General features: G+C 41.7%; 2 protein-coding genes across 4 annotated transcripts in view; one reads left to right on the top strand and one right to left on the bottom strand.

Annotated features, from left to right (window-relative positions):
- dock3 (dedicator of cytokinesis 3) overlaps positions 1-22,824 on the top strand; it is a 57,078-nt gene extending 34,254 nt beyond the window's left edge. Inside the window, exons 18-54 of one of the 3 annotated variants that reach the window (XM_030423215.1) lie at positions 797-968; positions 1,057-1,154; positions 1,604-1,687; positions 1,821-1,921; positions 2,031-2,112; positions 2,495-2,665; positions 3,288-3,480; positions 3,579-3,706; positions 3,927-4,073; positions 4,190-4,288; positions 4,383-4,477; positions 4,673-4,748; positions 4,885-4,985; positions 5,086-5,144; positions 5,234-5,382; positions 5,513-5,598; positions 5,717-5,743; positions 5,837-5,932; positions 6,563-6,623; positions 6,733-6,826; positions 9,349-9,497; positions 12,023-12,109; positions 12,374-12,478; positions 12,817-12,958; positions 13,227-13,393; positions 15,257-15,343; positions 15,513-15,692; positions 15,784-15,867; positions 15,954-16,070; positions 16,204-16,325; positions 16,915-17,050; positions 17,352-17,433; positions 17,641-17,756; positions 17,942-18,026; positions 18,121-18,243; positions 18,356-18,438; positions 19,834-22,824. In XM_030423215.1, coding sequence (XP_030279075.1) covers positions 797-968; positions 1,057-1,154; positions 1,604-1,687; positions 1,821-1,921; positions 2,031-2,112; positions 2,495-2,665; positions 3,288-3,480; positions 3,579-3,706; positions 3,927-4,073; positions 4,190-4,288; positions 4,383-4,477; positions 4,673-4,748; positions 4,885-4,985; positions 5,086-5,144; positions 5,234-5,382; positions 5,513-5,598; positions 5,717-5,743; positions 5,837-5,932; positions 6,563-6,623; positions 6,733-6,826; positions 9,349-9,497; positions 12,023-12,109; positions 12,374-12,478; positions 12,817-12,958; positions 13,227-13,393; positions 15,257-15,343; positions 15,513-15,692; positions 15,784-15,867; positions 15,954-16,070; positions 16,204-16,325; positions 16,915-17,050; positions 17,352-17,433; positions 17,641-17,756; positions 17,942-18,026; positions 18,121-18,243; positions 18,356-18,438; positions 19,834-20,442 — 4,593 coding nt within the window. In that variant the 3' untranslated portion in view covers positions 20,443-22,824. Of the gene's footprint in view, positions 1-796; positions 969-1,056; positions 1,155-1,603; positions 1,688-1,820; positions 1,922-2,030; positions 2,113-2,494; positions 2,666-3,287; positions 3,481-3,578; positions 3,707-3,926; positions 4,074-4,189; positions 4,289-4,382; positions 4,478-4,672; positions 4,749-4,884; positions 4,986-5,085; positions 5,145-5,233; positions 5,383-5,512; positions 5,599-5,716; positions 5,744-5,836; positions 5,933-6,562; positions 6,624-6,732; positions 6,827-9,348; positions 9,498-12,022; positions 12,110-12,373; positions 12,479-12,816; positions 12,959-13,226; positions 13,394-15,256; positions 15,344-15,512; positions 15,693-15,783; positions 15,868-15,953; positions 16,071-16,182; positions 16,326-16,914; positions 17,051-17,351; positions 17,434-17,640; positions 17,757-17,941; positions 18,027-18,120; positions 18,244-18,355; positions 18,439-19,833 lie in introns of all 3 variants that reach the window. The other 2 variants (XM_030423213.1, XM_030423212.1) reach the window with 2 other exon arrangements.
- A 2,715-nt stretch (positions 22,825-25,539) lies between these two features.
- Positions 25,540-26,613, bottom strand: part of LOC115585553 (poly(rC)-binding protein 4-like) — a 45,068-nt gene continuing 43,994 nt past the window's right edge. Inside the window, exon 14 of the mRNA XM_030424008.1 lies at positions 25,540-26,538. Coding sequence (XP_030279868.1) covers positions 26,193-26,538 — 346 coding nt within the window. The 3' untranslated portion in view covers positions 25,540-26,192. The remainder of the gene's footprint in view (positions 26,539-26,613) is intronic.

Genomic DNA, 26,613 nt, shown 5'->3' with positions numbered 1-26,613 from the left:
TGATCTATTAATCTAATCCTAAACTCCTGTGACCCCTAAATCATAGATAGCTGTCAGACATTTTAGCATGCTAGTTTTATCTGTTCTAATCAGCGTAACTTCTTCTTAGTATGCTAACGTAACATGTTTACGATAACACTAGCAAGCACTATTAATATTCTATGAAGCCAGGTATAACATTTTAAGAGATGCTAGCATTTTATGTTATGCTCAACAACTTGCTATTAGCATTCGAAAGTATACAACAACATTTTTGCATGGTAGCACAACAAATTAGTATGCTGTGAGGCCAGAGAGCCAAGACATGGCAAAAATGTTTAGCATGCTAGCATTATGTTTTTGATCAGTGTGTAACCTATTGTTAGCATGCTAACCGATTACTCTTAGGATAAGACTTTATAATAACATTAGCAGGAAGCATTAGTATGCTATGAGGTCACGCATAACGTTTTAAGCATGCTAGCATAATGAATTCTGTTAGCATGCCAAAGTATCACTCTTGTATAGCGTCTTTGCGTTGGTACATTTTTTTTAATAAACGCTATAAAGCCAGAAAGCCAAAATCCTTGCTACCATTTTTAACCCTTAGAATATAATTAGGTGAGGTAACACCACTAATGTTGCATTAGCAAGCAGCATTAGTGTGCTTGGAAGACAGAAAGCTAGTCAAAATATTTTTTGGGGCCATGACAGGACATGAACATTCTCTTGCCACTTCACCACCCAATATAAAAGCCAATCAAATGTCTCCAAACCTCAATGAATCTTCTGTTACCCTCTGGTATCCGTCCTCTAGTGTGATGAAAACGCCACCTTCAGTAACCAGGGCCTGTACCTGAGTCTGCCATGCTGTAAGGAAGACTTCAACAGCTGCCCCAACCTGCCGGCCAACCTGCCCTTCCAGAGAAGCCCCAAAGAAACGTTCTGGGTCTCCACAATACTCTGCTCCACCAAACTCACACAGAATGGTAATGTTAACACCTTTGCATGCTCTTCTTCATGTTCTTTCACTTCCTATTCAACTCAAGTCATTTTTGGGTTTTTTTCTGTTTTCAGTGGACCTTCTGGCTCTCCTGAACTGGAAGGCCCATCCAGACAGGGTGTTGGACATCCTCGGCCGATTACGCCAGATTAGCGGAGAGGAGATTGTCAAGGTTGCTGTCATTGTATTATAGATCTATCGATAATCTATTGATTAACAATGTTTGCCTTCTGGGCCTTCTGAAGTGGGCCTCCTTGGCTACACCCTTAAGATTAAGATACCACATTTACTCTGGCTGAGAAAGAAAATACATTGTCAAGCTTTCTAAGACTACACACGTTATGTGACTGTTGGTTTTAGGTGATATTACATTATAATTTTAATATATTTATTTACCAGATTATAGTCACAATGAATGTTGATGTCTTTTGGTCATTCTCATATCTGTTACTGCATTAAAACATATTTTATAGTGTAAGAAATCGTCTCAGAATTTAAGACAATGGTTTTTTTACTGCTATGTTTTTTGATGAAGGGGCTACCCTTTGTTTCTATTTTGGTAACCATGAAGGCCTTTGATGTGATGGGTGTGCTGAGTGTCGTTCCTTTTTCTCCTCACAGTTCTTGCGAGATGTCCTGGATACGCTTTTTTGTCTTTTAGATGACAACACTGATAAATATGGACCGCTGGTTTTCCAGTCACTGGTAGGAAAATTAAAGGAGCACGGCTATATTCAGCCACATGATTTATTTTGCCTGTAAGCAGGAAATAAGCATATATATATATATATATATATTATAAACATATTTGTGTGTGTGTGTTTGTGTGTGTCATTAGGTGTTCATCATTAACTTGCTCAGGGACAGCCGTTTCTACCACTTCAGACCCGTCATGGACTCCTACATCCAAAACCACTTCGCTGGAGCTTTGGCATACAAGTATAAACAACATTTACTTAATTGTTTTCACTCAAACAAAAAAATACAAAGCTACATTTTAAGATCTACAAAGTTACACTTTTATATTATTGTAATATCCAACCTGCAGGGAGCTGATTCGCTGTCTGAAGTGGTACATGGACCGCTCGGCTGAGGTCGTCCGACAGGACCACATCCAAGAAGCCATGAGGGTAAAGTATCGCACACTTCCTCTCTGGTCTCTCCTCTGGGATTAATTTGTAAGACTTGGGGAAATAGTTAAACAGAAGGCTGATAAGGAGTAATGTGAAGCCATGTACGACCTCAGTGTTCAGTTCCCTGCTGAGAGAAAGGAAGTTGACAAAAATATCCTCAGATACTGACGTCTGCCGAGTGAAACATTTACCTCATGGTCTTTGGGTTTCCTTTTCCAATGAGATCACGTGAAAAGCTACTTTGTTATGTTCTTTCATGTATTGATTTTATCTGGGTGATCAACCACAAACCCAGTCAGTGCTCAGTGCTTATTCATTGTTTAGCGCGAAATGATGCATGCTTTAACCTGACCTGTGTTTCTCCATCTGCATCCTGCAGGCTCTGGAGTACCTGTTTAAGTTCATCGTCCAGTCACGGATCCTGTACTCGAGGGCCACCTGCGGGATGGAGGAGGAGCAGTTCAGAGCGAGCATTCAAGAGCTCTTCCAGTCGATCCGCTTCGTCCTGAGTCTGGACAGCCGTAGCTCAGAGAACTTGGTGTTCACACAGGTCAGATAGTTCTCACCTCATGACGGACATTTTTCACCGACAATGCACGGCATGTCTCATTGTATCTTTTGTTGTCACTGTCCTTATTTTTATATTTTTCTGTCTTTATTTATCCATCCCCTGAGTTTGCATCCACAATTTTGTTGATTAATTTGTTTGTCTTTCTTTCATTCTTTTTCATTCTGTGTGTTCTGTTGACTGATCTTTCAATCCTTCACCCCCACTGTCGCCCCTTCCTTGGACAGTTTAGGGGTGTGATCAACTGCATGCCTTTCTGTGGTCATGCTGTGGGGCTGTCATCCGTCTCAGTAAGTCACAGCACCCCCCTGTGTTGGTTTCACAATGCAGCAGAGGCTGTGCGTCCTGCAGTCTGCTAAAAACAGGATGATCTATTCTTAATTAACAGAAACACAGTTGGGGTTTTTGAGTCTTTATATGGAGAAATTTGTCGTATTCCTTTTGGCGAGCTTACTTTTGGTCTATTTGTTGTGTAAAAGGAGCAGTGTTTGTTATAAGTGTGATGATTTTATACATTTTATATAAGTGTAGCTTCATTTTTAAACATGTTGTTCTCTATGTGAACTACAAATTCCTTCTCCCTGTCCTTGGTTTGTCCCCTCAGGCGGCATTGTTGAACAGTTTCCCTGATATCTTTGATGAGCTGCTGCAGATGTTCACTGTCCAGGAGGTAGCCGAATATGTCAGGGGCACCTTAGGAAGCATGCCCAGCACTGTGGACATCGGCCAGTCCATGGATGTTGTCAAACTGCAGTCCATTGCTCGTACGGTCGAGAGCCGCCTCTTCTTCTTCCCTGGTGAGACAAATGCGGAGATCTGTGTTTTCTTTTCCTGAAGATACCAAAACCGTCAAACATACATCCACTCCTTCCTCCTTTCTTTGCCCCTTCCTCAGAGTCTCGTAGTATTCTGCTGCCGGTCGTTCTGCATCACATCCACCTGCATCTGCGCCAGCAGAGGGAGCTGCTCATCTGTTCTGGGATCCTCAGCAGCATCTTCTCCATAATTAAGACTAGCTCTATGGTACAGTGCTATGTATCAAAGGCATGCAAGACAAATATGACTGAAAACCCCCATGTGATTACACAATAAGGTTTAATTGAATAAGCAAATGTAATATAAGACTTCCTTTCAAAATAGATCATGCTAATGTAGCTGTAGCCTGTTAGGAGTTCCCATTAAGCAGCATGTTTGCATCTCTGTTGTTCACTCAGCGTTTCTCTGTCTGCTGTTTGTGTCTCAGGAGTCTTCTGTTCAGGAGGAAGTGGAGATGATGGTGGAAAGCCTCCTGGACGTGCTGCTGCAGACTCTGCTGTCCATCATGAGCAAGTCTCACTCCGTGGAGACGTCCAGAGGACAACGCTGTCCCCAGTGCACTGCTGAGATAACTGTAAGCCTCCACTCCACATGGGCCTCTTTGATGTGCATTAAAAACAGGTAGAGCTTAGTGATGATTAACCTGTCTTAACATGTGTGCGCCCATGTCCGTCATTTTCCTTCACGCAGGGCGAGTATGTTTCCTGCCTTCTCTCGCTGCTCCAACAGATGACTGAGATCCACTTTCACCATCTACTCAACAACTTCCACAGCAAAGAGGAGCTGAAGGTGAGAGACTGTCTGAGTCACAAGAGCCGAGCCAGATCACCACATTCGCAACATACCTGCACTGCATACCTTCTTTTAATATATTCCTTGGCAGGAGTTCCTGTTAAAGATCTTCTGCGTGTTCCGCAATCTCATGAAACTGACTATCTTCCCCCGAGACTGGAGTGTCATGAGGCTTCTAACAAGTCAGTGAGTCCGCTTTTTTCCTTTTCCGTCACGTCTTTTGTCCTGGATATATGGTAAGGGAATACAGCCAACCATTAGATCAGTCTCTCTTCAGATAATCCTGCTGTGAAGGTGACGCTTGTGCTGCAAATTTCTTCATCTATTTTTGGCAGCTACCTTGTTTTGTAAGCTGACAGTGTAATGTTTTGCGTTCTGCAGTATCATCGTGGTGACAACACAGTTCTTGTCGCCGGCGCTGCACAAGAACTTTTCAGAGGCCGATTTTGATTTCAAGGTGCGTATCAGGAAAAACCCACCACAGTACCAAGCCAATGTCAGAGCCTTTCCATAATTAATTTTCTGGAGCGCGCGCAACGATTCACCGTCAAAATAATTGATCTTTTTTTTTTTTTGTCTTGGCTTTGTATTAGGTGTGGAACTCCTTTTTCAGCCTCACTGTGCTTTACATCAACCAGCCCAGTCTGCAGCTCGAGGCGCTTGGCCCGGCTAAGAGAAAGAAAGTCCTTGACAAGTGAGAAACCAGCGATGTATTCATTGTATTCCTTCTCTCCTCCACAGGTTAATTATTTATCCAACTTTCCACACTTCATCTTGCTCTCTTTTCCTTGTAGGTATGGAGATATGAGAGTGATGATGGCTTATGAGCTCTTCAGCATGTGGCAAAAATTAGGTGCGTCAGACAGCCCTCGTACATTTAGATTTTTTATCAAATCAGCAAGAACAGTGTGCCCTAATCTGTGCTGATCTGTGTAAATCCAGGCGACAACAAGCCCCACTTCATCCCAGGGATGATGGGTCCCTTCCTCGGCGTCACCCTGGTGCCTCAGACCGAGGTCAGAAATATCATGATCCCGATTTTCCACGACATGATGGATTGGGAGCAGAGGAAAAATGGCAACTTCAAACAGGTGAGTGTGACAGTATCGCGTTCTGAACTCCAGATTGCGCGTGTCGCCGCAGATAAAGACGAAAGATGGACAGCCTTTTTGTCAAATAACACCCACGTCTTTTGGCTTGAATGTGTGTCTGTGTGTGTAGGTGGAAGCCGAGCTGATGGACAAGCTGGACAGCATGGTGTCGGATGGGAAAGGCGATGATAATCACAGAGAGCTCTTCAGCCTTTTGTAAGCATCAAACCTGTGTTTAGCGAGCCTGTGAAGTGATACTCAGAAAATTGCTGCTCTTTTATTATTTCCCTCTAATGTGTTCCCTTTTATGTGTTGCTTGGCTGTCAAACCCCAGGACCCAGCTGTTTGGTCCTTATCCGAGGTGAGGACATATACCCGCGCACATTTTGATCCACATTTCTGTACGTCCTGTGCTCGTCGCCTTTAGTAAAAAGTGTATTGTTTTTTTGCGCAGCCTACTGGAGAAAATAGAGCAGGAGACCTGGAGAGAGACGGGGATCTCGTTCGTCACGTCGGTCACAAGGCTTGTTGAACGATTGCTGGATTACAGGTACGCTGGGGTTAAAGCAGAAATAGACAACTTTTTAACTTTCTCCCCTGCTAGCGTTTCCCTGTGGTATCCCTGTTGGCACCGCTGTTGCGAAGAAACGCCATTAGCCAAGCGGCCACCTTGAGCTCCCTGGCTGCTGTCCAAAGCAATAAACAACTGTGAGAATCCCAATTTGACCTGGAGAACCTGATCTCACTGCTATAAAAAGGCAGAGTAAAATCTTTTCTATCACTATCGCAACCAGGTGAAACAATGCCTCTGCCTGTTTTGGTTGCACAAAGGTAGACGTGCTTCCTTTCACGTCATCACACTGTGTAATCAATATTGACTTCAGAACGATACGTTAAAGCATAAGGTTGTCTTTTGTAAGTTTAAACCTGCCACTATGTAATTTATGGGACAAAATATTTGAATGCTGTCTTTCCAGATTAGTGTCGAGTCGAGTCAGTTTGATCTCTATCACTCAAAATCGCAATCACGTTTCCCTAGTGTGCTTTATGATCTGTACAGTGAACTGCAGCCTCTGGATTCGACAGAGGTATATCAGTGTCATAAGTGGTAATCAGAATATATAGTAATAGTAGCACTTGTGGTGCAATGAGAAAAATAAACCATGTTTTAATTTTTTAGGGACTGCATGAAAGGAGACGAGCTGGAGAACAAGAAAATCGGTGGTTCCGTCAACCTTATGGTGAGAAATTCATGTGATACATTTAACTCTCAGTTTCAGTAAACACATTTATCAGTATTTTCACGGAGTAGATGTTTATCATGTGTTTTTTCTTTTAATTAATCCCAAGAACTTCTACAAATCAGAGGTGAACAAGGAGGATATGTACATCCGCTACATCCACAAGCTGTGTGACCTGCATCTCCAGGCAGAGGACTTCACAGGTAACAGAGATGTCGGGTGCATAGTTTAGGACGGAGACGGAGTTCTGGGTGCATCGTGGTCAAAATTTTAGGCTGATAAAACCCCTTCCCAAGATGTGATCAGACTGTTTTTAATTCCCCGATATATTTATGTTAAGTTTGGTTGGGTTCAGTCTGATTTGAGGGCTTGTCAGTGTCCAGCTAGTTTGATCAAATGGGTGGAATTGGCCTTTGATTCAGGAAATATTGATTGATTATATCCTTATTTTTTTTTTGACTGTACTACAAAAAGTTACAAACAGCAGTAAAGGGCGTAAATTGCGCCTGATAAAGTCTGCTTTGACTGCATCTTCAGTTTTTTTTTCATCTTAAAGTCTTTAAAGGTGAGGTTTCAGGGTGGAATACATTTTTTCAGCAACAGTTGTCTGTAAATCGTAAAAATAAGTACGATCCAAAAAGAGAGTCTCGGGCATCAGCGTATGAAAAACTGATGAAACTGATCTTTGATCTGGATTCCCCGTTGAGCCACAGACAAGATTGCTAATAGATAAGAAAGTATGATGAAAACAGACTTGCAAGATAAATAACCTTGACAGGATAAAGAGACGAGCTAAATGTCAGGAGATAGGACGAGATAAATACGCGCTGGCAGCTCAACACGAACACATTAGAACATCTCCAGACAGTCTCTGTAGGGTTTGTTTGTTTCTTTTCATGTGTCTTGTGACTTGGGGATTCATTTCACATTTGCATTATACATGAGAAAAAAAAGGCTTAAATTAGTCATTTGCAGTACATTTTAATAAGGTTTGGAAAATGCCGCTCTCAATCATGTAAACAGGAAATCAGGGGAAGTTGTCAGTTGTTGTAATCGTGTTAACTGGCTTAAGTGTTCCTGCTTTACTCACAGTGTTGGCAGTGGAGGTTTCATTGTGGGCACGTAAATGTAGCCAAATATGACTAATTAAATGCAACCTTATTCATCAGTTACGTAAAACAAACAACAGGCAGCTGGCAAGATAATTGAAACACATATTAGTGTTGTGCAGAGTCGTCTGTGATTGCACATGTTTTTATAGTGTGGATCATAGCCGGCTTAAAAAAAACAAAACTTCAACTTCAACTTGGACAGAGGCATCTTTCATCTTTGGTTTAATACGGTGGATTCGTCGCTGTTTTATTTTAGAGCCGCAACTAATGATTATGTTTATGATTGATACATTTGTTAATAACCTTGAGGAGTCTGTAAATTGTGAGAAAATCATGATTTCTTACACCTCAGGTGAGGTAAACACACGCATAAACACAACTCAGTAACCCAAAGATAATTGATTTATTATTTCATAACACAAAGAAACAAATCCTCACTTTTGACACATATTTTTTCTAACTAATCAACTATGGCAATGTTCAGTTTGTCAGCCCGAATCCTTTAATGGCAAATACAGATTTTAACCTCATTTGTCGGTGGTTTGAAATGCGTCCCAAATCGGATTTATACTAATGCGTCTCAGATTTGAGACAGCAAATCTGATTTGTCCTGCAGTCTAAACATTGTCTAATAGTTTATTCACTCTATGTGACAATAAACCTCAACACGGTTTAAACTTCTTTCTTTCGTTACAGTTAATACTCAGTGCCAGGCAGTGCACTTCTTTACAGTGCTTCACGCATTTTACAGCCAAGACAGCCAAATGTCAAAAAACTATTTCACTCTGACAGGAGTCACTAAAAGTTTCTATCATTTTACATAAAGAATGAGTTATATGGTCAGCTCACAGTCATGTATTTAAATATCTTCAGGAGATATATCTTCTAAGATACTCAGTCTAACCGTGATTTAAAACAGGGGAAGCAAGACCTTTCCATATTCGAGAGCCTGAATAAACCATTTCCTCCATTTTTGTGTAAAAACAAAAAGAAAAAGGCTTCAGTGATGATTTCAACTAATCATTGCAGCTCGACCCTAAAGTGAAATCAAATAGCTTTTACAGCTGATTGAATAAACTTGTGTTATTACAAACACACGTCTTTTTAGTCTATTTGTTTATATGTTTTATATTTCTTAAGTATTTGATAAGTAAAGTCTAATAAAAAAATATTGCACAGAACAAATGTTCTAACTATTTAGAAATGTTCAATGTTAAAAAAAACAAAAAAAAACCTGTATTTCTATCCACCTTATTGTCCAACTATGGGTTTGACAATTCTGTTTTCCAGTCTCCAGAGTGTTTCCAGAGTCTTCATATTCATGTCAGGATTTAAGCAAAAGACAAAAAAACTGAGAGAAGCTGCATGATTTGAACTGTGCAGGTGCACTTTTCACCTCTGGCCATCGATATACCAAAACATACCAACGGTCGGGCAGCTTGTGCTCTGTGCCACTGACTGCGCTTTGTTTCAAACGCCATCTGTTCACAAAACCTAGACCCAGAATGTCTGGAAGGTATCAGTTCATTACTGTGGCACGACATCTGTAGCTGTACTATCATCGCGTCGGTTTGGTTTTAACCTGATGACCTTTGACCTGTGCTTGACAACAGAGGCAGCGTTCACCCTGCTGCTGTACTGGGAGCTGCTGCAGTGGGAGGACCGGCCCCTGAGGGATTTCCTCCACTACCCCTGTCAGAGCGAGTGGCAGCGCAAGGAGAACCTGAGTCGTAAAATACTCCACTACTTCAACAAGGGCAAGGCGGGTGGATTTTTTATCTCTTACTATTCTTTTGACCGACTTCAAGACAGTTAAAAGCAAATCATTTGTGACCCACAGCACCCTTTGGCTGAGCTGCAGCTGACGCTCACAAAGTAAAAATTATGGATTTGGAAAACGTTTCAAAATGCTGAAGTGATTGTTCTCACCTGCAACGCAGCTGTTCTCAAACGTAATTAAATTTTGCCCTCATCAACCCTCATTTCAATCTCCGTCTATCTTAAAATCTATCTCCCAGATTTTTTACCATGTTTTCCATCTTTTGCCAATTCCAAGTGATTGTTTTGGCTCCGGTATGAAGATGTGTCCTTTTTTATTCTATAAACAAATGTGTTTATCGAAATACTAACTCTTGCTTACATCTATTAATCTGGATTTATACGGTGGTGACGAAGCACTGAGATCTTTTATTTAAGTAAAAGTAGCAGCACCACAGTCTATATTATTATATCTATGTTATGTTATTTGATACTTTGGTAACACTTTATTTGAAGGGGTGTGACACCTGATGAACATTAAGTCTGTATGAAATGTTTGTCTGTTGTCACGAGGTACAAAGGTGGTTTTGGCTCCTTAAAGTTAGTTAACTTTAAGTCTTAAGTTGCTAGTGTTGAGCTGACTTTAGCAACAGTAAAACTCCCCAAATCACTTTGGCAGTTATTCCCTGTTGTCAAACTGGGCTTTTTTTTTTAACTACAAAAAGTGATGTAATGCGATTAACTACATTTACTTCAGTACTGCACTTAAGTTTGAGATACTTGTATTTCAATTGTGTATTTCCATTTTCCGCTACTATATATTTCCATTCGACTACATTTTGCGGGCAAATATTGTATTTTTGACTCCACTAAATGTATTTAATAATTTTAGTTACCAGTTACTTGCACTAGTGACTTGATGCCTGCTGCATCAGAGAAAAGTATTGCATTTATTTTATCAGCAATTTTGCAAATGTGTGCATGTAAATGTAGCCATTTTGGTTTGATTCCAATAATACATTATACACTGTTCAGTAACAGTCCTGCTCGTATGTTTTATATATTAAATAACCATAACAATATAAATGTAGTAAAGTAAACTTATTAAGTAGTGTCAGATTTAAATATTAAAGTAAGTACCTCAGTATTGCTCATGAGTAAATACCACACACAAGTTTGATAACTAAGGCAACATCCTCTCAGACAAGACAGAAATGTTATCAAAAAAGAACAGTCTAATTGTCATGACATTTCCAGTAATGTCACAGATTTCTATACCAAATATCTTATCATATATATATACATAAATATAAATATAAATAAATATATGTATATATATATATATATATATATATATATATATATATATATATATATATATATATATATATATATATATATATATATATATATGTATATATATACACATACATACACACAAACATGTAGCCTTTGCCTACATCACAGCACTCCTCAGTTAGGATCAGATGTCCGTACGAATGTGATTTGCTTCCCAGAATCACTCCTCCACGGCTGGTATTCATCCACAAAATGAATTTAGTCGACTGGTCTCTGTGCTTTGGAGAGCACGATGCCCTCTGGACCGGAGCAGCTGAGGAGGAAATAAAAGTGGCCTCCTTCATTAACTCTGTCATCTCTAGTTTTTATTGCTGCCCATAGCTGCACTGTACCTGTGGACTCACCTGCGCATACCAATGTTCAAAATTCACCCGGGACAAACTGAAATTTACATAAGCTTAGATATTAACGCTAGCAGGTTGGTGACACCGGTGAATAAATGGTGAGAAAACATACACAGAACTGAACTTAAAACACTCATTCATACTCACTTATTGAAACAGTAAACTACAAAGATGATGATTTGATACTAGCATAAGTAGTGGAGCCATTTTGGTTATTCAACTAGAAAAAAAATTGCGTTGTTTCTACCGGTTTCTCCTCCCTTAAACACAACAATATAATGTCCCTCATAGTTTGTTTTCAGTACTTCTGAAAATGTTTTTCTTCCACTCCTTCTTCTTCTTCATCTTCTAATAGAATAATAATGATACACTTTATTTATGAAGCACCTTTTAAAGCTACATGCTTTACATTGAAAAAACAAAATAACAAAAAAATCATACATTGCATTCAAATCTCAACAAAAAAACACAAAGTAAACAGAGATGCATGTTGATGTTTATACAATTTCCTTAAAGGGCAAAACTACAAATAAAGTCTGACATCAGATCGTCCTCTCTGCATTGATCGTGCACATTTTGAAGCTGTAGTGAATTCTAAATGTGATATTTCTAATTTTAGCTGTGTGTTGAATATTAGATATACAGTCTCTCAGCAGGCAAACAGAACTCGTATGGACCCATTAAAGGTTCAGATGTTGTCGTCTCATGTTTAGCATGCTGCTGTTGTTTCCCCCGTCTCACATGGTCATTCTAATGATGATTTATTTTTGTTGTCAAGAATAAATTGAACTTTATTGATTTCTTCCGCTTGTGTTTGACTTTGCAGTGCTGGGAATATGGAATCTCCCTCTGCCGGGAGCTGGCTTTCCAGTATGAGACTTTATACGATTACCAGAGCCTCAGCTGGATACGGGTGAGTAAGGCCCTGCGTGCTTCCTGTTTCTGCTGTTTATTATCAAACAATCCTCCCGTGTGATGCTGGGAGGTAAGATTGTTCAGCTCCCTCCGTCGTTCTCCTCCTCTAATATGCAGCACGAAGCATGTGTGGCGTCGAAAACAATGTCCTAATTACCTGTGCACGCCCACACTCATCAGGACCATGCAGCTGATTCACTGTTGTGTGTGATTAAATCATTATTCACCATGACTCCTTTGCATGTTTATCTTCCCGTGGCAGAAAATGGAGGCAGCGTACTATGACAACATCATCGAGCAGCAGAGGATTGAACCAGAGTTCTTCCGAATGGGCTTCTACGGCAGGAAGTTTCCTTTCTTCCTCAGGGTACGGCTCACAAAGTCTTATCTTGTCTGTCTGACACACTTAGGTTTCTGCTGATGCGTGCAGCTACACTGCTCCTCCATGCTTCAGCAGGAATAAGTGATTACGGGTTTATCTGCATGCTATTTTATCCACTAGCATTAAAGCAACTAAAATAGTACAACTAACGTTATAAGCCCTAGTTGTAGCGTGAGTTAAAACAATAAAAAAAAGTATCCAAGATTATCCAGAGCTCCTAAAAGTCTCTAGTTCGTTAGAGGTGTCAGAGTTGCGTCAGTTTCTCGACAGCATGTCACTGCGAGCCCTGAAGAGATCTAAACATCGTCTTCCCCGTTCTGCAGAACAAGGAGTTTGTCTGTCGTGGTTATGATTACGAGCGGCTCGAGGACTTCCAGCAAAGAATGCTGGGGGAATTTCCACAAGCCATCGCCATGCAGCATCCCAACCAGCCTGACGACACCATCCTGCAGAGTGACGCTCAGTGTATCCTCCTCAGTCTACAGGGCTGCTAAGACCAATGCATGTGGGGTTTATTTTACAAAGAATATTTTGAATTTTTGCTTTATGAGTTGACTGAATAATATCTTATTAAAATTGTTCACAGTTCAAATAGAAACACTGTTGATGCTCCAGAGTCAGACTGTGAGAACAGACGCTCTCTGTGAGCATTTCCTTTGAACGTCCCTCCTCTGTGAATATGTCTGTCTTACCGTCCGTCTGTCTGTCACTTCCTTGACATTGGGGCTTCTAGACTTGCAGATCTATGCGGTGACTCCAGTGTCAGACATCTCTGATGTGCCTCAGCTGGAGCGTGTGCCCGAGAGGATCAAGAGCTTCTACCGCATAAACAACGTCAGCCGCTTCCACTATGACAGGCCGTTCCACAAGGGGCCCAAGGACCGCGAGAATGAGTTCAGGGTACGGTGAGCCAGCAGTGCCACACTTTCACACTTGAACACTGGTTAAAAAACATGACATGGTCGGATTCATGGAGTGAACTGTTCTAGATACAGTACAACAGACCTTTTTAGATGATTTATGTAAAGCCAAGTCTATTTAATTTATATAGTCCAAGACACCCTTTATCTTTAAGCTCAACATTGGGTAAAGAAAACTCCCTCCAAAAAAACCCTTTAAGAACAGCAACACATAGAATACACTAAAAACAGTATACAGACGAATAAGATGATTTAATTATAGGGTGAGAGAGTAAGAGGGACAGAGGGGGAGACAGAGACATGAACGCTCTAACATCAGATGTTTCAGCAGAACAAACATGGACCAAAGGTACTCGGCTAAACAGATTAATTGAGACTGAGAGGAATGTGATTTTTAAGGTGATCAGACAGGTATGAAGAGGAATGCACATTTTTATTTTTTAAGTCATCAGGAGACGTGGATACGGAGCCAGTGAAGTGAAGCTAAAACTGGTGATATATGATCAAATGTTCTGGTTTTAGTTTCAATACGGGCTGCAGCATTTTGAGCCACATGAAGACTTTTAGGACCCGCAAACAGATATTTCAGAAGTCCAGTCAATATGACTTAATATGAAAAAACGTTCAGGATAAGTATATTATGTCTGCAGGGGTACTGGGAGGATGTTAAAGGGAAATAGAATTAAGTTGAGAGATAAACTTTTTCATCGTAGGGATCCCCCTTGATAATCAAATGGTGAAAAAAATAAAATGTATTGATTGAGGACCCTACTTTTATTACCCCCAAAAATATAAAATCTATTACAGTCCTATGATTGCAGCCACAAGTCCCAAACATAAACAATGTCAATATGAGTGGTGAGCAGGGGTATTAGCCAGTCCAAAAACAGAGAGCTGAAAATGAAATGTTTTTTTTGGGGTTTCTTATCCATGAGTTTTCCATGTAGAGCTATATAGAAAAGCAGCACACAGAAAGGAAAAACAGCATTACAGATATCAAGTGCATCAAACAAAAACAACAGTTGGGGACAAAAAATTCAGAATGAGCAAAAAAAAAGGACTATTTTGATATGCAGATCAAAAGAGACGTTATAATAATCACAGAAGGTCTCATAACTAACATTTCTCCTGTGTACATTAGATCCTCTATATGTCCCTCATGTTTTGTTGAGGTGTTCACATTTTTATCATATCAGTTTATTTTTTTTACTCCTTGTCACTTCTTTGTGAAGCAGCGTTTGTAACTCTGACTGACGGTGGCCTCTGCCTGAACTCCAGGTGCACCACTCAGAACAACTGCAAAATGACGTAATGTGGTAAAAGTTTCCATAATCGTGACGTTATCGGGCGGAGACAGAAAACTGCATTAGCCCAGAGGAAATGACCTCGAATTGAAAAAATATCTCAGACAGTTTTTGAAAGACAATCAACTGCAGCTATTGTATTAAATACATCTCTATATTGTATTTTTTTTTCTTCAGGTAACTTTCCATAACTTTAAATAAAATGTCACATGATGAGAAAAGATTTTAGCGCCTTTCTTTGTTGTTTTACTTTCGCTCACCTGCTTGTATCTAGTACAAATACAGCAAACAGTGCTACGAAACCCATGAGGCTTTAGACATTTGGACCAGACTTGATACTGTAGTTTGCTCTCACACAGTAACCTACATTTGGACTCAAACCACAGGAGGACTCTTTACCGAACTGACCTACATGAGGCACTAAAACACTGTTCTAAGGGTTTATTTTCCCCCGCCTGGTCATTTATCTACCTCAAACAGTCTGTTGTTTCCTGAAACCTTCATGATGAACCTCTATTCTCTGTGTTCATGCCCAACAGAGTCTGTGGATCGAGAGAACGACCCTGATCCTCTCACGTCCTCTCCCTGGGATCTCTCGCTGGGCGGAGGTGGAAAGGAGAGAAGTGGTGAGGAGATCAAGCATTCATTCTCTTCCATCTGATACTTCACACGCCCCTCCTCCTGGGGGTTTTAACCCCGGTGGCCATGCTTCAGAGGGAGGATGAAATGTGTTTATATAAACCTACTTCCTCCCCTTTATCATGGATTCTGCTGATTGTGTCTGTTAATTTCCAGGTGGAGGTGAGCCCTCTGGAGAACGCCATTTACGTGGTAGAGAATAAGACCCAGGAGCTGCGGACTCTGATCAGCCAGTACCAACACAGGCAGCATCATGGCAACATCAACCCACTCAGCATGTGCCTAAATGGGGTCATTGACGCTGCTGTGAACGGTGGCATCGCCAGATATCAGGAGGTAGACGACGGAAAGGAATTTATTTGTAGATTTTTTTTTCAGAGAATTGGTGAAATTAGAGATCCTCATCTGTTGCTTCTCGTACAAACAGGCTTTCTTTGACAAGGACTACATCAGCAGCCACCCAGAGGACACGGAGAGGATCACACACCTGAAGGATTTGATGCAGGAACAGGTCAGACTTTGCTTTAAAAGTTCACCAGATCCTGCTGATCCGCTGTTTTGAACAGACTCACATGATGATGGTGCTTTTCCCCTCAGGTGCACATCCTCGGAGTGGGACTGGCCGTCCATGAGAAGCTGGTGCACCCAGAGATGCGTCCCCTGCACAAAAAGCTTGTCGATCAGTTCCACATGATGAGGACAGGTTTACATCATGTGAGTTGGCCCATTTCTGACTCCGTTTTACAAGCTTGTGTTGGGAGTCGTGTGTGTGATAAAATGCCCGCTGTTTTAATCTGTGCGTGAGCGGTATAAATATTCAGAGCAGTATATGGTTGGGTCCCAGCAGGGCGTGCCCGGCGTGGATCGATTTGGCCCGGCGGGCTGCCAAGGGGTCAACTCTCCCAGAGGCATCCTGTCCTCCCACAGCCACATGAGCCCAGAGAGTGTGCGCCTCATGCACAGACACAGGTCAGTCACACACACACACACACACAAACCACACATATTTGTACAACAATTCTAATCTCAACCCAAAATTTAAAATGTAAGTGTCAATTTTCTAAACTGAACATCCTGTTTAGGGATTACATGGGGCAAAAGCCTTTCCCAGCATGCATTTGGCAAGAGGTCACTACTTTCTCTCAGGACTGTCACATATAGATAAACGCCTTTACATACTGCAAGGCTGCACTGTGTTTCAATATTATATAATTATCCTGATATGAAACTAAATATTATCTTTGATTTTGTACATCAATATATCATGAAGTGGAATATTTTTTTCTCCATGTTTTTAAAAGGCTGTTTTACAGTAAAGTGATGTCATTTTCTAAACTTCCCAGACTGGTCTACTTATAATACCTTTTTATACTCACTTGGTCATTATATCCACATTACTGATGATTATTTACCAAAAATATCACTGTGTTAATATTTTGTGAAAGTAGCAATCATCAGTATTGAGTTATTTCATCAAAAATATTCTGATTTTGTCATGTAAACACACACACAAACACATACACTCACAGAGTCTCTAACATTGTCTCTGCCCCTGCAGCCCTCTGAATCTTCAGGGTTCGATCCGTCACTCGTCCTCCTCCCTGTCCTCTCACACATCGAGCGAGGCGGGAAACCTCGTCATAATGACCGACGGCCTGATGGGGGAGCACCCCGAGGACGCATTACACATGCAGGTGAGGCCTGACATAAAAAACGCTCATCCTAACATGAAACTTACATGAATTTGTACTGCGCGACTGCGAAATTTAAAAAAAATCGTGACAGTCACACATGAAAACTTTTCAGGATATGAAACGTTAAATAAGACTTGCATGATTCAACATATCTATATTTGTATTTTAATATAACCGCCTTGATGCACAAAAAAACGTCATTAGTTTCCTGCCTGCCGCATGGAAAAAAATAAAACCAAAGATGTTTTTCTGTTATAGATCAGTGCTCTTCGTTATATATAGAATACATTTTGTTTTGCAGCCGAGCCCCTCCTCCTCCAGCCTGAGCTCCATCCGCTCCAACTCTTCTCAGATTATTAACTCTGCTCCCTCGAGTGCCAGAGGTGAGTAACACAGCTGCAGAAAAATAATATGTTTTTAAGAAGGTTTTATCAATCACGGACGCTTGAGAATTACAAAACAACTTTCAGATATCTCATCAATTATATATAGAACGCTGTAGTATGACAAGTCTTCTCTGGTAGATATAAAGAGGTCGCTGCGAGTAGAAAAATAGTACCTTTTTTTTTTCATTTAATTTGTTTCCCCAGGCTCTCCGTCCTTACCTGATAAGGCCAAACACAACCGGGAAGTAATGATACTGTTGCCGTCTCATCGTGAGAGGGCCAACAACTCCATGTATTACAACATGGCAGAGAACGGACAGGTAGGACAGATCAACACGTCGGGTACAAAAATTGTGTTTATAAGCAATTGAAATTGTACAAAAGCTCAACAGAAGTTCCGACAGCTAAAATGTAATATTACCAACAAGCCTGTTTAAAACTGGAGCCTTTTTTAAAAACATAATTGTCACTAATTCATAATGATTCACTGGGTTGCTTGTTACAGAACAACCACATGCAGCGTGCCTTATTCCAGCAAGTTAGCCCCTGTAAGCCATGTGTTGATCCTCACATGAACCTACCAGAGAAAGGTAACGCACGCACAGGTTGAAACGTACAGTATGATGTAGGTTAGATTAATCACAATGTGTGTTGACATGTTAATGTGTTCCCCCTGCCCTCCAGTGTTTCCCAACACTCCCCCCAGCTGGAGTCTGGATGGAGAGAACAGGGAGCAGGTGTCCTACATGCCAGCTTCTACTGGAGGGGTGATCATGCCTCCGGTCCCACCGAGGTCCTTCCCATCAGGTACTTTCTCCTTTTACCTCACACACAAGCTTTATGGGTTGCTAGGAATATGTACTCACATTTCAAATTGGACTCTCTGTGATGTTTTCTCCCCGTGAACTTCCCTCTGCAGGACACTTCCTGATGCACTGTGATGCGTTTCACCACCAGAACAGCGACCCTCCCCCCGCCCTGCCTGTCCGCTCACTTCGAAAGGTACAGCCTTCAGAGAAACATTATGTAAAGTCGTGACAACAGCACTTTTTACTTCTTGAAAAAACTGCTTTGAAAGCATTTCTGTTTTGTATATATCATCATAATAACTTTTTTCAACTGTGCAGCGATGGAAGAAATACAGAGATACTTTTGTGAAGTAGAATTACAACATTTAAATAAGTCAAGTAGAGTCAGTCAAAATGTACTTGAATTACCAAAAGTACTTGTTATGCAGAAATATGACCTCTGTGACTGATTTGTTATTGAAAATAACAATAATATCATTGTTGTTAGTTTATTATAGAATAAATTTGCGTGGCACTCATCAAGACCAGTTTTACATTGTGCTTTACAATAAACACAAAAAGACAACAAAAAAATTAATGTATGAATAAACAAACTGGCATATGGAATAAAAGCAAAATAAAACTTAACAGTGTATGATGAAGACTGTAAAAACACAGGATAAAAAACAAAACAATGAGTACATTAAAATGGAACAGTGCAAGTCTTGTGTAGCATCAAAAATAAATTGGTGTAAATAGAAAAAGGCTAAATAAACCTTAAGATGTAAACACCAAATTTATGCGAAGCCTTGTAGATTAGTCTTTACAAGTGATTTATTAGATTGTTAAAAGTGGTGCTCCAAAGTGTGAACACCATTTTCCTGTTGTAGCTCGTCAGGTTGGAACTTCATTCCAGTGTTTTCAAACCTGAAGGGGCCAAAGATAAATGTCAGGGGCTGCGACATGACCAAGAATTACTAAAATTTAATCTATTCTATCTATTGTGTTAATTCTCCTCATTATCTTTTTTTTTTAATTGAATATTGAAAACATATCTGAGAAATGTTGAGGTTGGGAAACACTTTTTTAAACTTCCTCTTAAATGCAGTAGATTAGAAGTATAAAGTAGCAGAAAATAAACGTAAGCGTAAGTACCTCAAGATGTCACTACATTTTGAAGATTGCTTCATGTTGAGATCCACTTTTCATCGTCGTCCTCCTCCTCGTCTTTCTTTCCTTGCTGGTCTTCTCTTGTTCCTCTTTCTCTAAATGTACATGAATAATTCATGTAGCTATGACGCTGAAATTGTAGCTTAGAAATGAAGCTCCCACACGTCAGTTTATTAAATATATCACAACTTCAGATGATTGAGTGTGGAGACATCATATATTTCACTCCGGCAGTCAAGTCATAATTACGAAGCCCTGTTTAAGTGCCTCGGTGCTTGAAAACTCAGACAGTTTTAGAATGATGAAGCAGTTGTTTACTCCTCACCTGCTCTTATTCCAATATTTCTGACAGCATGTGAAGGCAGCTGTTAAAATTCAGGTTGTTGTGATCGAGACAAGCATACCCATGACACCCCCCCTCTCCTCTCTCTCTGTCCAGTCTCCTCTCCACCCAATCCCTGGCTCCCCCACCAGTCCTCAGTCAGCTCTGGGTGGCAGTAACTCCACCCTGTCGGGCAGTGCCAGCAGCGGCGTTTCCTCTCTGAGTGAGAGCAACTTCGGAGGCCAGTATCCAGAACCGGGCCCCATCAGGAACGACGCCTTGGAGCCTCTTCCCAGTCACCTGTGGTCCCCTCCTGAGGAGTACCTGGCATCTCCCTACCTGCACATCCACTACGGCGGACCGGAGATCGACTCCATGGACCAGGTCCGCCCCTTCCACTACCGCAGCCCCGCTTCACACCCACACAACCACCCGCATCCCCACGCTCATGCCCACCCGGGGATGGACAGCCATTCCCACGGGCCGCCGCCCCACCACCACGCACCCGTTCACGGTCCTCACCACATCCCCTACCGCAGGCCTCAGCCTCCAGCTGTGCCGCCCAAACCCTACCTACGAGAGGGCTGCATCCCCGAGGAGGAGCTGCCCCCTCAGCCAATCCCGCTGCCCCGCAGGATCTTCCACTCCCCTCACGGCCACAGGGAGGACCAGGGGAAGCACCCCTGGGAGCAGTGCATCAGCGAGGAGCACGAGGAGGCCCAGTGATGAAGATGCTCCAGCTATATTTTCAGCCAGAGCTTTCTTCTCCTTCTCTTCTCCCCCTTTATCTGCACTGAGCCGAAGGAGCAGCGATAGAAAGATTCTCACGTGAAGCAGCGGGGTTTGTTGTTTGACCCTTTTTCTTGCTCTGCGGTTTCAGTGCACATGAGGGAGAGAACTGAAGGGGTGAACCTCGATGAATCTACAGAAACTACAGGCACAACTGCCGTCACTGCTCCACGTGGCCTCTCTTAGATTTAACTAAAAGAAAAATGATCCGTTGAACAATGACACAGATCAACTTTGTTCGGAAATTGATATTGATTGTACACACTTGTACAACTTGTCTGTGAGCATGTTTTTTAATTCGAGAATAAATACGACAACAGTTTTGTGAAACATGACAAACCGTGATCATAACCGACGTGATCCCAGGTGCAGTATAAGCTCTGAACTCCCTTCATTTTTTTTTGCTTTTCACGTCATTTTCACAACACAAGGCGACGACCGAAGGGTGTTACTCACAGTGAAGTGACTTCTCTGCTTTAAAATGCTTCATATATATGAATTCTTATTTTGATAAATAAATACATAATACAAAATACATTATAGTGTTTTCAAAGGCTTATGTCCATTATGTTTTTCAAAACACTGTTAAGTGCTCCTTAATAGTGAATCATATCAAATGGCGCACTCTGATCCGTGTTGCTGCCGGGCTGTCATAAAATCGCAGGTCTTTGTGGTTGGACTCTTGGACCGACACGAATTTCAAGTCACTGACGATTTTCCCCGCCCCGTACCAGTGCGTACGAAAAACCTACGTGAATGTATCCAGATGAGATGTTTCTATTTGTATTGCACAAGCTGCAATGCTGTTTTTTTTTTTTTTTTTTTTTTTTTTGTTCAAGTGCTTTAAGGTCAGTCCATGTTGAAGAAGTCTCTATTTGTCTCTTCTGTGTGACAAAGATATCTCGAGAGAGAGGAAACTGAGGACAGTGGCAGACAGGTTCCCAACCACCGGTCGTGTCTCATGTTCACGGTGAATGAAGAAGGGAATGGAAACGAGAACTCTCCACACCTCAAACTCAAACCGCCTGCCGGACACTTACATCATTCTCTCTCTCTTTCTCTCTCTCTTTCTCCCTCCATCTTTTTCCTCCTCTGTGTGGTCATCAGACCGTATTAAGCAGTGAGGGCTGAACCCTGGACAGCTGCGGTGGCTTTGCGTTGCGTCTGATGACACTTGTCTAGACTCCCCCCCCCTCCACGCACGCTGAGTGGCCGGATGGAGGAGCCCACTCAGACGGCGTTGGAATCGCCTACCTGCCTTAAGTGCACTCAAATGCAGTTTGACCTCTCATCACCCAGACGTTGAGAAAGCTCGACAGCCGCTCTCCTTTTCATTCTGTTACACTTTACGCTCCCCTGAAGGAAACAAAACAAACAAACAAACAAAAAAAAGATATCTACCTAGTGGTGTTTTTGTATGGTTTCGTCCCGCTTTTGGTTCCAGATTGTTGTTTGCTTTGTAGCGCTAATACTTCTTATTCTGCCTGCGGCTCTTTCTCGATCAACCTTCTGCTGTGTGAAAAATGAGTGGTGTGTTTCAGACAGAACGCTTGAAGCCCCTGAACTGAGAGAAGAGAGAGAACAGCGCTGTTTATCGTGACGTGTTGGGTTGGAAGGATATAGCTAATATTTTAACAATAACTTGTTTTCCTGGTTGTTTTTTTTGCAGGTGGATGCTTTTGTGTTACTGTACATCGAGTTGTCAGCTGACTAGACAACATCTATTTTTGTATGTGAGATCATCAGTTGTGTGAACATATTTCAGAAACCGTGCTGAGACAGAAGGCCCAGGTACTGACCGCATTGGCTGCTGTACTTTGTCTGGAGATGGACCTGAGGTTAGATATATTAGAGTATGTGAGTATCTCTCGTGAGCCCGATGGCGCCGAGGATAACTGGTGACTGAAGTGATACTCAAAATATAGGTACAATAGAATTTTTCAATGTAAATTCTGTTATTGTACATACAGCAGTATTGTGAAATATTTTTGAGAATTATTGCAGACGCCCCCAACAAAGGTTTATCGTTGTTCTGTGTATATACATGTACTCCAGAGATCAATGTAATTGATAAATATCTATAATCAGTGTTTGAAAAAGGACAAATCCATTAGACTGTGGCTGTCTCCACCGTTCTTGACTTTGAGTCTTCTCATATAAATACTTTATACACTTTTCAATGTGCTTTCCTGTACATATGGTGTTAGCATGATCAAACAGTGTTTGGTTGTAAAAGTGGTTTTCCTACTCCCATAACTGCTGTGGTATGGAATTCATTAACGATGCCAAACATTAAAGACAATCTTTTATCAGCTCTAACTCTTCCTCCTTACCTTTTGCTGTGCTGTGATTGGTAGAGCGGTATGCCGAATCGACAGTAGAGGGCGCCGTTCGTCATGGAAAAAGACACGAATCAGACAACAGAGTGATGAGAGGGAAGGATGCTTTATTTGTGATGTGTGTGTGTGTGTGCGCGCGTGTGTGTGTGAGGTTATATTCAAAGTATTGATTACAACTTGAAAGAGCAATACAATACAATCAGCCCTACTTCAATATCAAGAAATAGAATGTCTGCGGATTCAGATTTTTATTTGGGCCACACTCAAATGTGCACACTCACAGATACTCGCCGCCTACATGCACTTCATTTTCATTGTTTTCCCACCAGGATCCATGCATTATTCCCTGAGAAATTTATGTCAACAAACACCCCACTGTATCTCACGATGTTAAAGAAAGTGTGTAAAAGAAAGTCGTGGATCCTCCCCTTTTAACCGGATCCGGGGAATTTGAAAGAGGTCACCAGGAGTGATGAAGCTACAGAGAATTGTCACCTGAATTTGCGGCTCTCCCTGCCTGTGAAGGATGAGTTGACCCAAAAATGAGGATTCAGCCTCTGTCTGATCACCCTCGCTTTAAAAATGTATAAAACAAAAACAACCAAAAAAGACATACAATGTCTCCATACAGCTTCTCCAGTGTAATCCCACTCAAGAAGCCCATAAATAATGTAGTTTCAAATCAATTTGTGATCTCTGGACTTCCGTACACTTGAATCACACTGGACCAGCTGTGTGCAGACATCTTATGAAGCTGAGTAGATAATGACTGAACTTTTATGTTTCGGTTGAACTTAACCTTCTGAGAGCTTTGAAATGAATTTCAGCTCATTGTTTAGGAACATACTGTTTCACTGTCAACGCTCTCACAGTGTCACTGTTTTGGCTGCAGTAGCCGGCTCTTCACAGTGAACAGCCCTAAAAAGCAGACACAGTTGGCAACTTGATGGTGAACATTGTGGAGTATTTAACAACCTGAGAGCCAGATATTTTATTTTACCAAAAAGAGAGCTAAACTAAGAATAATTATGGTGCTCCGTAACTGCTGGATGTGTAAATAAGCGACTGTTTTCTAACTAAGTATAACGTAAGGTGTTCCATAACTATATATAGATGTACATGCACACAACATGTAAGTAGCACTTTGCTTTTGTCAGGTAAAATGTGACAGTAGCAGAGAAATAAACGGAGAAGAGAAATGGAACAATATTTCCCAAGTGGAGCAGAGGAAGAGTAAAGTAGCCTAAAATGGAAATACTGAAGTACAGTACCAAGGACAGGACTTGGAATGCTTGAAGCGTACGCATGTGAGTGTGTGTGTGTGTTAACAGTATGTCACACAAACCCCTGGGTCCTACACAAAGAGAAAGAGAAGAAGAAAAAAACCTGAGTTGACAGCTGAGGTCCCTGCGCTCACCAGCTCGAGCTTCACACTGTCACTATAATCAGACTTTGATATTCAGATGCTGCTTTTTTTATTTGATACATGGTAATGCAGCTGGGATTAAAGTGCTCAAATAGGTTTTGTTTGTTCATATAAAAACAAATATTGTCGTCCGCATGGAAAATCCTTGTGTGAATATGGTGAATAATGAGTACTGGTGTGCGGCCTACAGGTGGCACAAGTGACCCACCACGACTTCCTGTAGGAGGGAATGTTAGAAACAATCATAGAATCTGTTTATTTTATTTTATTTGGTGTTAAAATATATTATTGGATGCAGGAGATTCAGATGTTTTAACGAAAAGGAGGATAAAATGGATAAGAGGATAAATAGATCCATAAAGAAAGAAAGACAGAAAGAGCCCTTCATAACAGACAATCAGGAAACACTCTCAAGGCTCTTCCACATCACATTTCGACCCTGTCGCTTGTTGGACTCGGGCTCAATAACGCTGTAAAGTTGTAGGCGTGTGTCTATTTGAAAATGTCTTTGGTAACAATGAGGACTGTGTGCGCTCTCAGTGCCTCACACATCCACAATGCAGTCACACAAGAAATAAATAAATAAATAAATAAAAAAATAGGAGTCGAGGATGAAAGGATCCGAGCTGCCTCTCCAGAGGATGATGATGCCGCGGTGCATGCTGATGCAGATACTGAATTTTACATTTTTACAGCATCGCTGTGGCTCCTCTCATTTTGCCCACTTTCTCTCTCTCTCTCTGTCGTTTTTTGTTTCCTCCTCGCAAGCTCCTCTGAGTTAAAGCCTCACAGTGTTTGTCGTCTTAAGGGACTTACAGAGAGTCAATTCAGTATGATAATGGGCTCCACACACACACACACACACACACATACACACACACAGAGCAGTGTGTGTTTTCGTGTCAGTTACATGCATGTCAGTGCATCGCTTGTCATGCAGGAAGATCTCCTTTTTCCCCCCTCTCTTCTGGGGTTTCGCTCTGTCTTATTCTGCTGTTATTGTTCAGGGCACAAGAGCACGATGATGTGAAAAGCGTCTCTCATAAATTCTGGCAGCTAGAATGACAAGCTGCCACGCCGCCTGTGTTTGGAGGAAAACAAAAATAACCTGGATCTGGCATTGCATCCCCGCCCCACCTCCCTCTCCCTCCTGCCATATTAATTTGACATTGATGTGGTTCAAATGTTGCGTCCCCCCCCCAGTGGAAGGAAATGACAGTGTTTTTGTTTTTTTTTTCATGCCGGAGGAAACGGAGACAAACACACATCCAGGAAACAAAGACTTTTAATAAATGAAAACAATACTAATAAATAAAGATTAAACAAGTTTGCACGTTCAAAATAAAATCCAACAAATCGAAACATAACACTGAACGGGAAGAAAGTACAGTACCATAGCACGGATTGTTACAAAAAAAAACAAACAAAAAAACTCCCCCCCCCCCCCCAGACATTTACAAATTTTTCTTAAAAACTTCAAGAGGCAAACATAGACATTGTATAAAAGCATCATACAGTAGAGCATTTGTCATCTGAGTATAATTTACAAATTTTATGGAAGGATAATTACTTCAGAGCTGACCACTAACCCGAGAGACACATGCGAGAACAGCTGTTTTGGACATGTGTGTCTCAGGTTGAGGTTCCAGCCCGCCTTTTTTTTAGTGATCGATCGACAGTGATGAGGTTGACGATGAGAGCAGTCCATCAATTCATGGGAAAGAAAACTCACAAATTATCTATAACCGTAAATAAGTTTTTAATAGCTTTGTCCACACCTCCATTGGTCTCTTCTCTGTTGGTGCATCGTAGAATAAAAGTCAAAAGAGCGTCTCTGCCGGCGGATATGGCTACATCAGGCGTTTGTGAAAGAACACTGCAGCTGTCCTTCATTGGACTCTCCAGAAAAAAATGAGACTACATCAATAAGGGGCAAACTTCTGTCTCTCTGGCTTTTTGATGCAGTTGGCTGAGGAGATTTTGGCGGTGTAGGCGGCCAGGGAGGTGTGGGAGGGCGCTGCGGTGACGGCCACAGCGGGGGCGGGGCTGGACAGAGTCAGAAAGGGGACAGACTTCATCCCCAGCAGGCCGGAGAGCGGCATGGCGGCGTAGGGGCTGCCCAGCATGTGAGCCGGGGTCAGGGCACCCATGGTGGCCAGGGTGGGTGCGGGGGAGGCAGCTGGGGAGGCTGGCTGGGTGAAGGCCATGTTGAGGTCGACCGGAGCTGCCATGGTGGCTGCCTGGGCCGTGGATTTGGCTGTCTCTAAACTGCGAGGGCAGAGATAGGGGGAGGGACGGCAGAGAATGAAGATTAGAGGATAACACTGTTGCTACAACACTGGG

Source organism: Sparus aurata, chromosome 7 (assembly GCF_900880675.1).
Source record: "Sparus aurata chromosome 7, fSpaAur1.1, whole genome shotgun sequence".
Classification (NCBI taxonomy): Eukaryota; Metazoa; Chordata; class Actinopteri; order Spariformes; family Sparidae; genus Sparus; species Sparus aurata.
This window is presented reverse-complemented; position numbering and strand designations above follow the sequence as displayed.